General features: G+C 33.5%; 1 protein-coding gene across 5 annotated transcripts in view; it reads right to left on the reverse strand.

Annotated features, from left to right (window-relative positions):
• LOC106059772 (mucin-16-like) overlaps positions 1–19,263 on the reverse strand; it is a 172,223-nt gene that overhangs the window by 29,252 nt on the left and 123,708 nt on the right. For all 5 annotated transcript variants that reach the window (XM_056003652.1, XM_056003651.1, XM_056003654.1 and 2 more), the window contains 12 exons: positions 13,984–14,001; positions 13,175–13,299; positions 10,909–11,139; positions 10,142–10,294; positions 9,627–9,834; positions 8,621–8,886; positions 8,084–8,345; positions 7,109–7,218; positions 3,895–4,021; positions 3,076–3,216; positions 2,721–2,924; positions 1,101–1,349 (listed from right to left, as the gene is read on the reverse strand). In XM_056003652.1, the coding sequence (XP_055859627.1) occupies positions 1,101–1,349; positions 2,721–2,924; positions 3,076–3,216; positions 3,895–4,021; positions 7,109–7,218; positions 8,084–8,345; positions 8,621–8,886; positions 9,627–9,834; positions 10,142–10,294; positions 10,909–11,139; positions 13,175–13,299; positions 13,984–14,001 (2,094 nt within the window). The remainder of the gene's footprint in view (positions 1–1,100; positions 1,350–2,720; positions 2,925–3,075; positions 3,217–3,894; positions 4,022–7,108; positions 7,219–8,083; positions 8,346–8,620; positions 8,887–9,626; positions 9,835–10,141; positions 10,295–10,908; positions 11,140–13,174; positions 13,300–13,983; positions 14,002–19,263) is intronic.

A 19,263-nucleotide genomic window follows, 5' to 3' on the forward strand; every position in this document is an offset into this window, starting at 1 on the left:
CTTTAAACTGTCCCCTATGCCTGAGCTCTTTGAGGCCAGGTAACGAAAAGTATAACATCTAATAACGAATCACAATTTTTCTAATTACTTAATCTCTCACTGTCTCTTTCAGTTGAAGTAAAAACATTCTTCTTAGCAAAACTGTGACTCCTAATCAACTTTTGGTCGAGAGGCTAAGTGCGCTTGAACTGGGTTTGGCTACCTAGAAGGGGGCTCAAGGTTCGACACCCGACTCGAGCAGAGTTGTGTTTACTGAGCACCTAAAGGCAGCATGGAAAACAAACTCCTAGATACCCCCCCCCTCCCACTGGTCCACAAATGAGATTGGACCAAAGCGCTCTGAGCATGCCATAAGCATGAAAGTAGCACTATATAAAAGCTATAAATATATATCTATATATATGTTTCCAGTTGATGGTTATTGCAAAGCTTCAGAAATTTTTCATGTTACCTCTCACCATATGGGGACAGACACTAGCGCAAGGGTAAGCATGCTAATTAATGATTGGTTATTCTTAGATTGTGACACATTTTTTTTTTCATGTAATAATCAAGTACAGAAAAATAGGTAAAGTGGTCTGGTGCTGTTAATGCTTAATATTACATGTACTTATAACAAATATATATGACTGTCACATGCCCTAAAGACTGAAAGGGGAACTTTACTTATAATTTAAAATAGCATATGGTTGTGTATTTATGTTCTTGTTGTGTCTTGTGAACTGATTTGTTCTTGTGTGTCAAAATGTCTTGGTGTCCAGGTCAGCTTGTGTGTGTGTGTACTGTGTTATCGTGAACTGTTTTGTCATTTTGTTCAATAAATTGTAGTCACCTAATGAAACACTACAAGAAGACATGTCTTGATCAAAGGCTTTATTGAACAAGAACGACAAAACAGTTCACATATTAAGTTTTAAAAAAATGAATAGAGTAGCCATGACATCTACATTGAGCACAAAATATTATTTTCAATAGTGACTGATTTTTTATATCTTTTAACAGAAAGACAAAAAAAAATACAGGAAGCTTAAAAAAAAAAGAAATATTTCTCTCTGTATATATATATAATGTATAAAAATGTGTGCCAACAAGCTACTTACTAAGAGATGCAACAGCTGCACTAGTCTCTAATTTTGTGTTATTAGTGTTTTTAGCAAATTCATCATTTCCAGTTGCAATATAATCAAATATACAAGCAACATTGGAAGAGCCACATTTAGTTTTTGCTGCAGCTAGTTTTACTTGATCAACTTCTTCAATAAACATTGGAACAAAATCTGGATGTCTGTAAGTAGCTGCAGTGTCCCCAAAATTGTAATCGAAGACAGTGTCGTTATCACTTACTTCCCCTGCAAAACATACAACATCACACAAAATAATTACATCTTTTTTCTTTGTCACTTTAAAAGATAATTTTACCAACAGACTCACAGGGAATATTTAAAATCTTAACACTGCATAAATTATATCAATTCTGCAATATGGAAGATTTATACAATTACTGTTTTAAAAAGGAGATTTAAAATGGTAAAGAAACACAGTTATACTAAAAAAAAAATTACAACAAAAAAAACAACAACAAACTACACATTTCACCATGTTCATTTGATGGGCCATAACAAACTATATATGGCTCCTTTTGTCTCGAAAGGCAATGGATGCGCCCAAGAGAGTCACGGGTTTTGGCTTAATCTTGAGACGGGGCAGAATCTGGTGTGGCTAATCAAGCCAATTCTAGAACGGCAGACTTTGCCACAATTCGTACATGTGTATGCATCTGATTTAGGGCTAGCAGACAGGGCAGCTTTCTTTTTTTTCCCTCTTGATTAAAGCCGCTTCAATTCTTTTGTTCTCAGCAAGGGTTGTCCCAGCACGCACAGTCTGTCTCCATGCACTCCGGTCTTTGGCTATGTTTTCCCACATACTTTCACTGATGCCTGAGGCTCTCATGTCTCGCTTGCAGACATCTCTATATGTTAGTCTTGGGCGGCCCTTGGGTCTGACTCCTTCCACAAGCTCAGCATATAAGATATCTTTCGGGATTCTACCATCTGGCATGCGGGTGACATGTCCGAGCCAGCGTAATCTTCTTTGTGTCAGGAGAGCATACATGCTGTTCATATTGGCCAATCTCAAAACTTCCTGATTGGAGACATGGTCCCTCCAAGAGATGCCCATTATGCGTCTCAGGCACCGTAAGTGGAAACTATTCAATCTAAACAAACTAATGATAAGTAAATAAGTTTATTATATATATTAAATAGAATGTGCGATGGCAGAGAGGTTAAGCGCTTGGCTTCCGAACCTGGTGTCTTGGGTTCAGTGACGACTGAGATATAAAGCTTTTTAGGAGATTTTAAGGCTGCCCCTGAATCCACCCTAATCTAATGGGTACCTGACTTAAGTTGGGTGAAAGTAAAGGCGGTTGATCGTTGTGCTGGCCACATGGCATCCTGCTTGTTAACGGTTGGCCAAAGAAACAGATGACTTTAACATCATCTGCCCTATAGACTGAAAGGGGAACTTTACTAACATATTTTAAATAGCATATTAAGTTTTTAAAAAAATGAATAAAGTAGCCAATACATCTACATTGAGCACAAAATATTATTTTCAATAGTGATTTTGATTTTTGAGATCTTAACTTTCAACACAAAGACAAACAAAAATAACAATAGAGGAAGCTTTAAAAAAAAAAAGAAATATTTCTACAAGCTTACACATCTTTCCAAAGTTTTCAAATATTTTCCTCTCTGTGTTAGTCTGATTAGCTGTCAACACTGTACCATTCGGCAGGATAAAGTCATTGTTTGGATTCCCATCAAAGTTACCCAGAAGTCCTTGGGTTTGGTTTCGTAACTTAATGTCAGCTTGTACTGTGAACTCAAGACTTTGTAAACCCATAAATATTTTCAATGTTATACCTGGAAAACACAAAATGTATATTGATTAAAATATAGCAACTCCTATTTAATTAGCTACCTATAAATGTAGCAAGGTTTGGGGCTCATATGTAACAACAGCTACAACTTTAAAGGATTACTGTAAAATAGAAACAATGGAATATATTGCTACCAGTTGTAAAGGATGCCACCAGTCTTGTTTTATTTCCACTATCTTCTCTCAAAATGACGAAATTCTTTAGAGTTTGCTTGAAGGTGGAGGTCTTATAGAAGTCAGTAGTGAAGTCTATAGTGTCAGCATAGATAATCATGGCTTAGAGAAAGAAAAAGAATACAATAACATTCAATATAATATAGAATGTAAAAAAGAGGGATAGAAATAATATTTACATAATTTTAAAACAAGCAATAGAAAAAAGAATACTTTTTTTAAAAACAAAGCTTATCCAAGGGAAAGAACTACTAATTACTGCCATTTATCTGAAAAATGGCATGTTTAAGTACTCTTTCTGTTATATAAAACAAAATAAATTAATTAGTACTAACTGATTAAGTAATTGGTTAACTTTTTGAATTGATTTGTGTATTGTCATCCACTATGAATAATTATGAAAAATGTCAACATGATCCAAGAATGTGAAATTGGAGAAAAAACATGTCAAAACATAATAAGGAAATTAAATCCATATATACATTCACATTTCTCAATAAGTAGCATTTATTCCCCTTATTTCAATAACACACAAGATAATTAATAATAATAATAATAATAACGTAATAATTAATTTACTAATTGGTTAATTTTTTTGAGTGATTCATGTCTTTTCAGGTACAATAAATAATTGTGCAAAGATTCAACTAGATCAGAGAATGGGAAATGGGAGAAAAAACAAGTTCAAACCTTTTACCAGACAGACAGAGTGAGCTGATATAAAGCTTTGTAAAAAAAAAGAACATTAAGATGTTTAAAAGATATATTTAATTTTCTCACAAGTTTTCTTCAGGGAAAGTTCAACTTGTAATGTAGATGAGCGATTGTCCTCACTGACGGCGAAAGCTACAAACACTGTGGCATTGGTAAATGATTCATTCGATAGCGCTACACGATCCGTTCTTGCCTAGTTTGAGATTATATTTGAGAAATAAAAAAATAAAGTAAACTTGTATGGAACTATTGATAAGTAGATCAGTAGTAATAAAGCCATATAAATATAGTGCTCTTAAGTTATATGAAAAGGTAGAAATAAATCAGCATTTCTAGACCATCAGATTTTTATATATTTACAAAAAAGTTTTTGTATATACAGAGAAGGATGAGTTGGAGCAAAATTTTTGGCACTCAGTCACTTTATTTTCTATTACTATACTACAATTATAAAAATGTTTTATTTGCAGTCCATGAATGTGTGTCAATTTCATTTTATCTGTTTTTTTCTGAGTTTTTATCTTCTATCAATTCTTGGGTATGTGTATAATATTGTTGTAGTTTAGTGGTGTATTTATTTGTGATTTTCATTTGCTATTATTGAGTTTTAATTCTGAAACTTCTAGGTAAAATTTCTCTTTTTTAAATGTAAACAGTGATTAAGATGACACAATTCAAACAAGAAGTATGAGATGTAGCTTCTATCAAATATAACCAAGAGAGAGGGAGAGAATGGAATAACTTCAATAAGATTAAATCTTATTTGTTTTATTACTATATTAACTTTTGACCATTGATAGTTTCTAACATAATTTGAAAGTACAATGATCAGGTGTGGTTAGGACTTAATCACACATTTACTTTTTATCCTAAGCCATGATGCTGTTCCTTTTACTATTTTTTCTGCACTCTGTTTTATTGCTCTAATCACTCCACAATGCAAAAAACAAAAGGCAGGCACCCCATAAGTATATGAGTATGGTGGCTTGATGATGTAGAGGCAGATCTACAACAGCTAAAAGTCAAGGCATGGAGACGTAAAGCATAGGCTTGATCAGAATGGAGGGCACTGGCGGATCCAGGGGGGGGGGGGTAGGGGCGATCGCCCCCCAAGAAAGGGGGGGGGGGGGGCGGACAAATTTTAGTATAGAATTCACACAATTTGTATACGAATTCATTACTTATGTTAATAATATATACTAATTATTTATATTTCAACCTATTTTTAGATTATTTCGCTCCCCCCCCTCTAGTATGTTGGCCGATTTGGTGGGGTCGGGAGGTTTGATTGATTTGTTGATATGAGGCACATCGGCACAATTTAGGCCATGTCGTGCCTGCAGTCCCTTAAGGACTACTGGGGTCGGGAGGGGGCGATGGTATCAATCCCCCCCCCCCATAAGCTTTCGAGTGGGGGAGGCGGTCCAATTTCTTTGTAGAAATCACAGCTTGCTAACAGAATCAATTAAATATCTATGTGATTAAAACTTGTTATTGATATTTTAACCGATCTTTGTATTATGTCGTTCCCTGTTTGCCAATTTATCTCTACTGCCCTTCCCACCTAAACCTTTTGAGGGGGGTGGCGGTCCTACTTTAATGGAGAAATCATAGTTTGTGAACAAAATTAGTTGAATTAATATATAGATTTATATTATGTCGCTCGCATTCTTGTATCTTGGCCGTTTCTGTGAGGTTGGGGGAGGGGGAAATTGCATGTACTGCCCTTCCCACTCTAGCCCTTTGAGTGGGGGGGCGGTCCTATTTTTATGGAGAATCATAGTTTGTGAACAAAATTAGTTGAATATCTATATAATATAAACTACATATTGATATGTGAACTCATTGTATATTATGTCATACCACACCCTAATCTCAAATTTTATCATTAGTAAAATTTAAATGAAAAAGGGTTGTACCAGGTGGGAGGGACGATTCATGCAATCGCCTTTCTCCCATCGGACAAACCAATACTTTTTCTTTTTGTATTACAGTTAGGAAATTACAAAACAAAAACATCTGTCACTAATATAATTTATATATACTATAAATTAAATTCTTATATCGAGTCGCCACACCCCTATTCTTTAATGCCAAATGCAATCTTTAGCAGAAATTATTAAAGGAGCGAGGATTAATCGTTTTCACTCTACCGCCCCTCCCATTTCCAGATAGAGTTTATGTAATTTCGCATGAATTTATCATAACTATTTTAAGAAAGACTGCATACAAAAAATTAGAATTCAAACGCAATTTTTCAGCATAAGAGTCACGATTGAGATGAGTTCTAAACCTAAATCATTTTTTCATAGTCGCCTTTTTCTAACCTTTACTCAATCTGATATTTTTCTAGTTAAATAAATTTGGGACTATAACTCACAATTTATACTTTGATTTTATTGAATATTATTTATCGAATAATTTTTTTTCGGTGGAGATCCTCAAAGCCAAAATCTAAATATGTGGGGTATCTTATCTTTTCAAGGAACAAATCGGATTTTTTGCAATGTATTAAGGGCCTATAAATTCATATTAGAATATTTTTCAAGCACAACATTATTCAAAAGGTCCTTTTTTAATAGTATGAATAATGAGTTTTAGGTCAGGAGAATACGTTTCTGCGAATGCGTTTCTACAGTGAAGAATGCAAAAAAACGCTTTTGTCGTCGGGCGAAGCCCAGAACTCCATTGATAAATAATGAGTTGTAGATGTCAGGAGAATGCGTTTCTACAGTGAAGAATGCAAGAAAACGCTTTTGGCAGCGGGGCTTCGCCCCAAACCCCACTTGAAAACCTTATAGCGATGCCCCAGTTGTTTTGTTTTTCACCAAAGGTTGAGAAATGCTGCTTTTTAAAAATTCTCATATATATATATATATATATACGCACGTTTATGCATAGGGTTAGGGTTTACTGGGCATTAGGGTTAGGGTTTGGAAAAAAATCGCCCCCCCCCCCCACTCAAAAGTTCTGGATACGCCAGTGATGGAGGGATGTGCTAAAGCAGACCAGGGCCCTCCATGGGCTGTAGCACCATTGGGATGGATGGATGATGGATTACTCCACAATAATTAATTGATGGTATTTACAAGACTTCTATTTATAACTTACAGTGGAATGAAAACTGATTTATTTTTTAGATTTTTATAAAATAAAAGGAAGCTTGCGAAACACTTTAAATTTTAACAATTTAAGATTTTCACAAGTATCCACTATTACAGACAATATTTCTCATACCAAAGAATTTTTAACATATCAAAACAAACAAACAAAAGCTTACCTGCATCATAAACTTTCCAGGAACATTAAGCATAATATACTCTGCCCATCCATTTAGTGTATACTCGTTTTCATCTAATGTGGTAATGTGAGGATCACCAAATGAGGAAGCTGTAGTATAATTATTAGAAATTTAAAAAAAGCAATGACACTTTTTATGATGTTGAAAACACAATTTCAAAAAGAAGACATTAAAAAAAATTTAAGCAATACAACCACCAAATAATAAAGGTCATCTATGGAAGACAGCTGCAAGGGTGCTATTTGACCAGAGAAGCAACTAACCACTTTTTATTTTCCACAACTAATGTCAGGTACTCAGATTTGGATTCACTCAGAAACATAATTCCGAAATTCAAAATCCCAATCTTCACCCAGATTTTAGCCAGAGATCCCCACAGGTTAGAAGTCAAGCACTTTACCACAAAGCCACCACATGCACCCCTACCAAATAACAGACAACTAAATACAGTTTGTGTACCAGGCTGTGAGTTTTTAACATGCTCAGGCAACAATAAAAAAATAGAAATGGACAAGTGATTTGAGTGCTGGAACAAGTCTCAAAGAGCCCGTGGAGTTTGGGAGCACATGACTGCACTTCCTGTGATGGAGGCTGCATAAGCAAGCTATTATAGCACAGTGCGTGAAGGCCACTGTCCCATTGGTTCATATTTAGCACAGCTCAGTCCAAGAAGAAACCGTGTCTCATATTCTTCTTTACTACCCAAGACCCTGTCTCAACAGGTCTGAAAAAAAATTCTCAACCTGCATGGTGACATACATGCAATATGCAAAACATCAGGGTTTTTGTAAGATAGGATTTGAAACTCTCAAGCTCTCACTCAAATGCAGTTTGATGATGATGATGAAATATAGTTTGAATTTTTAAAAGAGATAAGGCCTAAATAAAAAACTATTATAAGTTGCAGCCTAAGTTTATTTTAAACAATAAAATAATGTAAAATTCTCACATTACCAGAAATAAAAGGTGAGTCTAAAGTACACCCAGGGTCAGGCCGAACTTTACTGTAGAGTTCACAAAGATCTGATTCCTGACAACACCAAATCTTGGGGGTTAAATCTTTCTCCAAAGACTGACGTCTGTTCTCTGGGAAAGGACTTTCTGTTAAAATGTTTCCAGAATCTGCTACACCAGAAACATAGAATGATTCTCTAGCAGCTTGTTGTGTTGCTTCCCAACTGTTACTAGTTGGGTTTTTATATTGGTAACAGCAAAGCTGAAAGTAATATTTCAGTTATTAACCAAAAAAAAAATCATACTTCAAAACATTTATTAGATTAATTAATTTTTTTGGAAATATCTTCTTTTTAAAAAAAGATATTTAACCTATGTTATTTACCTTATAAATGGTTTGAAACTTAAGTCCTAAATTAAAAACTAAATTTCTAAAGATGTTTACTAGGAAGAAACAACATAATATGAAAAGTGACATACAGTATTTTGAAATCAAATCTATTTATTAAGAAATATCAATCTAACATCATCACTCACCCTGTTTAAAGAGTTATTTGGTAGTTCCCTTCTCTTGTAAATGGAAGATATTGCATAGCAGTAAATGTTGTCATTGCTTCTCTTTTCAACAAGTGTCCATTGGTAGTCCAGTCTCTCTAAACTACATGGGCATTTCAACAGTGACCTGATATTGTTTTGAAACTGTGTGTTACTAACAAGATACAAATTTTTGTAGTAAAAGTCTAGACAGTTTTGTGCTGAGTTTTCAGAAGCACCAACAATATCAATGTAAGTGCCTTCACGACCTGAAGAATATTATATAAAAAAAAAGATATGATTAACAATTATAATACCTTCAAACAATAATTAGATTTTGATTAGATGTAGAATAAAAGACTTCTATTGGTGTTGCAGTATGTCATGTATATGTTTGGGAGTCACAATAAAGAGAGGGGAGGAGTAAGCTACAAAGAAATGCTCAGAGACACTTAAGTTAAGGGCACATTTATTATTCCCTATGCTAGGAGGAATTATTTAAAGTGTATGGAACGAATTGCTTGAATCAGCCAGGAAAACCAATGATTTAGTAGAGTTTATTCACTAATTAACAAGCACAACTACACTGACATTGGTATGCATAAATTGTAATTATAGTCTTCTATGGAGGCATGTCTGTAATTTAAAAGTAAAGAAGCCTACATAGACAATTTTTATGTTAATTTTTTTTTTTTGTTAAATTCACCTAATAAATATTCCTTTTGGAATTTTTGTTTTAATTTTTGAGTTAATAAAAATAATGCAACAGCTTAAATGTTACTCTAATAATTAGTACTCATTGTGAATTTATGTCCAGTAGGAGATTAGCTGTAGCTATTTTATTGACTTGAGTGCAACATATTTTTTAGTCATTATTTTTTATCAATATCATACATTCATATTTCAGTAGCAACAGTATGTAAATAGCAGCATATAATACAGTCATTATTTTTTTTAATTATTATCATACATTCATGTTTCACTTGTGATTGAAATTGAGACAATTTACCTGCTGTTCCAATATCAGAACCAAGACTAACTGTTTTTCTCGAAAATGTTAGTTTGTAATCTTTAAGGGCTTTGTCAGAGACATGTCCAACATAAATATTTCTATTTGGAACAAACTCCCATTTCATTCCACCTTTTTGGTACATTGATATAGCATAGCTTGTTGTACCATTACTGGCAATGATAGCTTGGAAAGTATTGACTTCTGTCTGTAATGCAAAAATAAAGTATAATAATCTATTTAAATAACAAAACAAAACAAAAATAAATAAATGTATCACCCAATGTAACACAATGTCACCAAGATGGTAATGGAAAAAGGCTTTTGAGCACTGATCATGCAACACAAGAAAACATCTTTAATTTTCTTTGATTGTTTAGTTCTTTTTAAAGCATAACAACTGTTTAAAAAAAATTAAATCAATATGATCTTTACTTAAACATAGATAATAGAAAATAAAACCTTTGCATCCTGCATGTTAAATACAAAAAATAATTCCCAAATGGGGAACTCACCTGATCACCACAGTATCTACCAGCTGAAGATGAATACTGATTGTTCTTACATAACAGTGAATACCATGCTAAGGGTTTCACATTCCTCCAAGTTAAAACAATTACAGTAGTGGCATTGAAATTTCCAGTACCAAATGTGAAGTATTCTTTTACCTATAATACAAAATAATTATCAAATAAGAACATAATATGAAAATTTTAGCTTGGAGATTAATAAGCTATAGAAGCTAATAATAAAATAACAATTTTCCCTATTCTGATCTCAGGTAAAGGTGTAAGTGACTATGGACATCCCAAACATCATGACCCTGAACATTTCTAGGTAGATCCTGATTACTTATTGGAGGGCTGCACTGATGTCTGCAGACACATCATATCAAATGAACATTTCTTAGTGGACACTGTTAAGGGGACTAAACAAATGTGATTTGTTTCTCTCTAATGCATCTAAATCTTGTCAACCTCTGAGACTTTGAAAAATATATAATAATAATTTATTCTTCTTATTTTACTAATACGATTGCACATAATTAATAAATAAATAAACAGAGAATTTTTCATTTGTCAATATACTAATGTAATATTTTTCTTGAATTTACCACCTCCAATTCAATAAATATAAATCTTGGTGGATTTAAATCCCTTTAAAATCCATTCTCCTCGTGTCATATACAATCTTAATTGACTCTCCTGGCTGAATAAGACTTATTATATTTAAATAAGGGTGGGTAAAGCTACAATGTAATGGTAACACTGAAATATTTTACCTCATTTGTTGCCCTGTTTAATATATTGTCGAGTTGAGGAGAATAGAAGTATGTTCCTTTCACTCTCAGCCTCTCATACAAGTGATAATAGACACGAGAATTGTTGTAGAAAGGATCAACTTCACTCCAGAAGGGTGCGAAAACATTTTGAGATAGAGACTTTGCGATATTAGGATTTGGAGCAAAGAGAGTGCTAGGAGCTCCGAAAGTTGCTGCGCCATTAATTGAAACCTAAAATATAATAATAAACAAATGATAAAAGTTATTATCTGAAATATCTTAATTACTTGTTCATATTAAAACCATACACAATATAAAATTGTGATGATTTAAATAGATTTTTAAAAAAATCTTTTTAATGTTTGTTTTTTTTTACAAATAGATTTCAATGATATTTAAATAAATGATAGAAAATAAAATGTGAACACTCCATCTTCTTCAAGCCAGCTTTTTGCTACTGAGCTGTCAGCTCTTTTGCAGACTGTGCCAAGGAAAAATAGTGTGCTGTTTTCTTCAGTTGTTCAGCACTGCCATACAGGGTGTTGGGTTATGTTGGGCTGGAGTGGTAGTAGGGTCTGCCTAAGGTGGATTAGGAAGGGGCATTCAAAAAGGATATGGTTTACGGTTTCATAAGGGTGGGCACAGTGTCAACGAAGGGGGAGTTGTGTAGGATTTATGGGATTTATTTTATTGAGATGGTAATTTAACAGAGCTGTGTGTCCTGTCCTTAGTTGAAAGATTGTAGATTGCTTTTGCGGGGGAGGAAGTTAATACTGTCCAGTTTGTTAGGCATGTTCATTTCTTTGTACATGGCTCTGCCTGTTATTCATGTTGCCCATTGGTTGGGCCACTCCTCTTTGTGGTTGTTGATTAACATTGACCTTAGGGTGAGGTAGTTAACAGGTCTATCTGGTTGTTCCATAGATGATCCTGCCTTTAAAAGCTTATCTGCCCTTTCATTTCACATGACGCCAATGTGTCCAGGGATCCACTATGTGATGTTGAAGTTTATTTTTGTCAATATCTGGTGTATTGTCACTATTAGTGTTGTCAACTCTCTAGGGATTTTTGAGGTGCTGCTGTTAAGTGCTTGAAGAGTGGTTTGGGAGTCTGTAAAGACAACAATATCTGATGGTGATTGTATCTCTTCATATAATTTGTCTGCAAATCTATGGTAATTGCACCGTTTTCAGTTTGGAAGTTTGAGCAGTAGTCGCCACAGGATGCACTTATTTCAAAGTGTTTATTTTTGGGGAAGACCAGGAAGGCACCAAGACCAGCATTGATGGTTGCTTTGAAGGTGTATACATGGATGGCTGTTTTTGGATAGCTTTCAATAGTTTCTAGCGTGCCTACTTTGAGCTTCAGTGGGTTTGATTCTTTTGTTAAGAGTGTTATTTATTAAATGTGTTTTAGTGGTTGGTTGTTTGTAGTTAAGTCCAGGAGTTATGTTTGAGAATCTGGTAATTTTTTCTGTTATTGGGTAGATGGTGTTTTAGGGCTAGTTCGTCAGTAAGTTGGATCAGAGTTCTTTGCTATTTTTGCTTGTTTTTTCTTATTTCTCTGTGTTAGTAGTTTATTTGGATGGTCGTCCTTCAACCTTCTGTACCTCTCAATAGCTTCTATTGCTGCTCTGTTGCACCTTAACTTACGAGGTTCAATATTGGAGTCTATTTCACAGGCTGCTGCGGGAGTAGTTCTCATAACTCCACTGATTAGACACAAGGCTTGGTTTTGGATTGTGTCTAAAGAAGATTGATAGGTTTAGTTGGCGGCTACCTGAATGGAGAGACAGCTATCCATGACAGATCTGATGTATCCAGTGTATAACTGTCTTAAGGTTTTCTTTTCAGCTCCCCAGGTTGTTCCTGCTAGGTGTTTTATTATGTTTAATCTTTGTGATGCCTTTTCTTTTAAAAGTGTTTTAGAGACAGTCTAATTTTAAACCAAGATATGTTGCATTTTCTTCTTTTTTTATTGGCTGTGAGTCTATTTTTAGGATGAAGATTCTTTTTGCTATTTTGTTGCTGTGGCTAAAGATTGAATAAACTGACTTTTCTTTGTTAAAATTCCATTTTCCATAATTTTGCTGAATGACAAAATCTATTAGTGAACAGTCAATATCAAGAAACTGATAAATAAGAAACACCCAGTGAGACTCATTTCAAACAATCTAGAATATTTTAAAGGTAAAAATTCATCCAATTTATCAAAAATCGCAACACAAAAATATACCAGTATTTGAGAAGATAACCTCAAAACTTACATGAAAATATTTATGTACTTGAGATCCAAATGGAAGTCCACTGCTAAATAAAACCATTGGGCTAAGCGTAGAAGATTCTTGTGAAATAACATTATCACCAACATCAGTGCCATAGGAATACAATGCTAAAATAAAATTGAAACAAAAAATTACAAAGAAGTTATGTTAATAAGAAAAGTAATGTAATCATTTTAACAACATTTGTCATTTGTTTACATCAAAATGAATGCATAGGCTACATACAAAAATGCAATCATTTTAATTAGGATATATTTGGTTTAAAATTTGTAACAAAAGTTATTAATGTTTTTATATTTAACTTAAGGTAACTTAGGGTAATAGAAAATTAAAAATATTTTAAAAACTTTTTTACTTTTGTTTGTTTTAATTATTATATATAATAATGTTTTAATAGTTCTTAGTAAGGATTATTATTACTTAGTAATTTAACCCACTCTACCAGGTCTGTACCTCATGAGAACTGCAAGCAATAGTTTTAAATTCTAGACAATCATTTAAGTCTGAAACACATATCTACCACACTGTAAGCAGTTAAGTATTTAATACTATAGAACTAACAAAGTTAACTTTAATGTTGCAGCATCTAGAACTTCTAGATCTGTTTTTATGACAAATAAATAAAAATTGTGCAGTTGACTGTTAATCTATTTTCTAGATAAATAATCTATTTTTAGATGTGGACTAAATAAACTCTAATACTAGATCTACAAGATGTATAGAAATACTTGATTGAGCATGATAAAGTTAATATTGAAAGCAACATGTTTTTAGCCTAGCATATAATTTACCTTGTTGAACCTGGCTACCTGAAAAAAAAAATCAACTAAATAAGGCAGTGACGAAAATTGTAGAATAAAAATATACTAATAAAACTTAGATCTATACATCGATAACAAAAATAGAACAATACAAAAAACAGATTTTCAACCACAGCAAATTTAACCAAAATTTGACATGTGGAAGTGGAGATAATTTTCAAGACCAAAAATAATATTATTGACAAAATCAGAGAATTTGTGGCCAAAAAGTCAAACAAGCACACAAGCAGAAATTGGGTCATGTCGTTCTGAATGGTTCTTTTTGTACATAGCATTATGCCCATAAGAAATGAATTTGGTTAAGTGATGTTGTGATCACACATACACACAATAAATATGAATAACATTAAGTGTTTCATTTCCAAGAGGCAGAAACATTTACAATGTGTTTTAATTTTTTAGCGCATTTTTTATATTTCGATTAAGAAAATCACTGCAACTTAACTGAAGGATTAATGTAGATCTAGATGAGATGCTATAAAATAATACTAATATACTAGATCTAGATAATTTATAAAATCTAGATCTAGATTATAAATTAAAAAATTATATTCAAATTGTCAGCTTAGATATGATTATCTCTACTACTTCTAATAGTCTATATTATTTTCTAAATATAGTCAAGATCAGCGGTTCTCAACCTTTTTAGCTAGGCGACCCTTTTTACAATTCCTCACTTATTCGCGACCCCCAACATTAAATTATTTTTGTTTATAAGTATGATGTTACAAAATTATAATTGGAGGCCTAATGTAAATACCTGATTTGCATTGCCAAAGCTTAATGTTTAATCACGGTACAGTATGTAATTATATTCTTGAAATATATATTTCTCCTTATTATCCAATTACAAATTAATGAAATAATTTCTTTATGATGTGCATCTATTTATGTTAGTATTTCATATTCACATTCCACACACATGACAATTTTCTGTATTAAAATTGGATAACTAACAGGCTGTTTCAAGGAATAAATATATTATTGCAAATGGAAGAAGGTGCAACAGAGACAAATTAACATATGACTGCCAACGCTTGATCCAGAATTGTGTAGGCCTAATTAAAGAGAAAAGTTTCACTGTTAAATTATCTATGTCTCCTAAAAATCTTTAAAGGGAAACTCTGATGGTTTTTCAAATTTGATTTAATTGACATATTTGAATTCTGCGTAAAAAGTTGTAACAGTAAACATTTTACCATTTTTTATTTAAATGATTAGAAACATTTATATTTAATAAATTAGACAGTAAATTCTTGACATCTCCAAAAAAATGGGGTTATTTGAGATTTTGTTTATAGATTAGGCATACGTCACTTCCATCAACAATACTGAAAAGGAAACTAGATTTAACATATTGTATCGCTTCATTCTTACAGGCTCTTGGGCTTAGTGACAGCCTATTCCAGAGCTATGGTACAGTTATATATACATGTATAGGTAGATCTATAGGCATTAGGAAAAGGAAATCAAGAAAAAAAGTAACATTTTCATCTAAGCCTCTCACTTTCCCAAGAAGTAAATAGATCGTGTGTCTGACTGATTTGAAAAAACTGGTCAGTGTAAGGCTAGTCGAGATTACGTGTAGTCGGTCATGACAAGACAACCAAGCGATAGTGTTTGTTGTGTGTTGAGTGGTCAGGCGAGAAAATACACACTGCCGTGGTTAGTCAAGCATGTAAATTTACTTTTAATACGCATTTTTTCTTTGCTTACAAGATCCTAGAACTAACTGCATAGACAAAGGTATATTTCTTTTACGAGAATGTTAACTTTTCTGTATGGTCTCCCGTTATACAATAAGTCAATAGATTAAATTAGTAGGCTAGTGTGACGTCACATAGAAACCCGGTGAATGTCTGTTTTGGATGCGCAGGAAAATTATGTCAGAAAAACATCAATTACTAAGTTATTATTGCAAATAAAAAAAAAGAATAATATATTCATTATCTGTAAATCAAAACACATATTATATCAAAAATTGTCAAAACCATAGGAGTTTCCCTTTAACTTTCATTGGATTTCTGGCAAGTGCAATGAGATGTTGAGTAGATTTGGAAAGTAAGACGAAATTTTGTCTTCAGACATGCACAAATGTTCTTTCACAGAAAGAAATTATCATTTTATATGTTTGCCAGGTTCAAAGTAATTTCTCTCATAGAGAGCAGATACGGTTGGAAGCACGGATTTCTAAACAAACTTTACGTATTAAAATTCAAATTTATGGATGCCTTATTCAACCTCTTTTAAAATGTACAATGTTTAGTTCATATATTACGGATTTTTCATTTTTTTGATACATCCACATCCATGGTAATTGTTCATGATGGCATTAAAGCTTCTTTAACACATTAAGTATGATGAATAACACTTTGAATTTTCAGTTAACAGAAGATAGTCCAGAAGTAATGACACATTATGCATTAATTTAAACATATACAAATATATCTGCTGGACAATCAATATGTTCGAAATCAATGCTGATTCAGTTGTCGGCAGCATCTTTTCTCGAATAACAACATATTTAGTAAATTTCAATGGAAAAAACAATGTCAAAAAGTTTTACATGTTAGAATGGACAAAATTTCTTATTTCCGATGGACATAAGCGACCCCTGACAAATTGTCAATCGACCCCCCCCCCCCAAGGGGGTCGCGATCCACAGGTTGAGAACCCCTGGTCTAGCTCATCTAGAGTAGTAGAAAGTACTAAGTAGATCTAGATATTATATATTGATAATTGAGTCTATTCAAAATTGAGACTATTTTGATTTAATTTTTAAAACTAGTCTAGATTATACTTATAGTTGAGTTATAGATTTAGTAGATTATTTATAAATTAATCTAAAACTAGAACTTAGATAATAGATCTAGTAAATATATTAGAAATCATATTATAGATCTCATCATCGTCAAACTCCATTTGAGTGAGGGCTTGAGAGGCTCAAATCCTCTAGCTCTTGCAAAAGCCCTGGACAGAAACCCTGCTGTTTTGCCTAGTGCATCTCATATATTGATGATATAATAATTAATATAGATCTAGATAGATCTACATTCCTACATCAATACATGTCATTGTCACCATACGATACATTTCTTCATACCTTCATACAATTACAAGAATACTGTTGAGCCAGGGCCAGAGTCGGAGATTAGCTATTCTGATTTTTTATTCTGGGGCAGTCAAAAAGAATGAGACACGGTTTCCTCTTCTTACTTCCCCGCAGCGGGGGCACCGTGCAGTGACCATGACTCAAAATTTGGCCATCGTTTTTTCTAACTTTTTGGGACTTGTACTCACTCACTGATGTGAAGTTGTAGAAATAATAATAGAATGTAGACTAGATCTATGAATCATTGAATCTATATCTAGATCTAGATAATGTAGATACTAGATCTAGATTTAGTAACTTGTACTACCGCCCGAAATTGTAGGTTAACCCTAACCCTAAAAAGTCTAACCCTTGAAGTTTTAGTTGTACGTACCAGTACCAGCACTCAACACAATGTGACAAACCACTTTTCGGTCACTTCTCTATTCCTGTTTTTTTTTAATTATATAGATCTAGATCCTAGTCTAGATCTACTCTATGATCTATAGATATAATTATAATATAAACCTAGCTAGATCTATATAGATCTAGATAGAGCTAGATCTAGATCGACGTTTAAATTCTCGGGCAGAAAATCAGGAAGTAGCAAAAGAGTATCAGATCTGTAACTTCCTTTTATAAATGAAGAGTGTCTTTGATCAACAGACCTAGAGCTATATAGATCTATACCCTATGTTGCTTTTATTATGGGTTTATTAAGTGTAATCCATTATTTGGTGCCTTTTGAATGTAGATAGAATTAAATGACATCATGATAGTGCTACAATTAACTAGGCTATCATTATCTCTTCGTTTTTTTTTTTTGCGAATCTGTAAAAATCGCGTCTTACCGAGCAACCAAATGTTGTTTGTAAAATGTTTTACATGTTTCGGATGTTCCTTCAGAGTTGAAGATAATTACTTCCTAGTCCAAACCTCCCGCAGGACGACGGGGGATGGGAGCGGGCAGGGTTTGAACCCGGGACCATCGATAAATCTGAACGACAGTCAGCGCGCAAACCGCACGACCAGGCAGCCATCCAATGGTAAATGAAACCTGTGTACCAAATTTCTGGTGAATCCGTACATAGATACATGTATAGATCTAGAATACCTATTGCTCGTTGTTGAATATGTAAATCAGTCCAAAAGTTATTGTTATTTTGAGTTTATATTATAGATTTAAAGAAGTCGAGGATATTGGTCATATCATGTCAGGATTTTCGTTGAACATAAACTATTTAAAATTTAAAACTGAACATTTATATTAATTATATTTAGTATTTCTTGGTAACAAGAATGTCGTGCATTTTAATTTTAACTTATGATTAACAATGCACAATAAACAAAATGGATATCGTATCATTCTAATATATTATAGATTTATTTCCCTGGTCTGAGTTGTATTTTTTTAAGGTTTAGGATAGTATGAATACGTTGTAGCTTAGCTTTACCAATTTAATAGAATAGCAATATCAATATTTTGCGCTACAAACAGCGATGTCCTTGCGAACGCCGTATGAACAGTATAGAAGGACTTCTTATGGTCCGACAGTTACGCTGGGCAGGACACGTATCCCGTATGGGAGACGAACGTATGCCAAATGCAGTCTTTTTTTTTTTTTGTGAGCTAAAAGGTGGTCGACGTAACAGAGGCGCCCACGAAAACGTTTCAAATATCAGCTTAGGCGCCAACTTAAATTGCCTTAGCTGACGTAGAAGAGAGCACCTGGTTGCATGCGGCCTCATTACGAGACAGCTGTTGGTCACTCACAAAGGCCGCGAGAAACACATTTGAGACCAAAAGAAAATCCTCTGCTGAGGACAGACACAGACGGAGAAAAAAAAATCTAAATCGACCACCTGCGGACAATGGTTATGCTCGCCCTGGATGTGGCAAAAATATGTAGGTCACAGTTGGGACTGTGCAGCCACGGGAAATACTGCACTCCTCACTAATCTTCGGACTCGAAGACTAGCCTTATTATTACTATCAATATTTTAATCTAATTTTATTTAGTTTTATTTAATTATAATAATGGTAATACCTTCGATTCCTAAGATTAAGGATGTCTCCGATGAGTGCAGTGTTTCACATGACTATGCAAACCCAGTTGGGAGTAGCGACTTATATATTTTTTCGCACCTCATGTAGACAA

This window comes from Biomphalaria glabrata, chromosome 11, assembly GCF_947242115.1.
Source record: "Biomphalaria glabrata chromosome 11, xgBioGlab47.1, whole genome shotgun sequence".
In the NCBI taxonomy this organism is placed as follows: domain Eukaryota; kingdom Metazoa; phylum Mollusca; class Gastropoda; family Planorbidae; genus Biomphalaria; species Biomphalaria glabrata.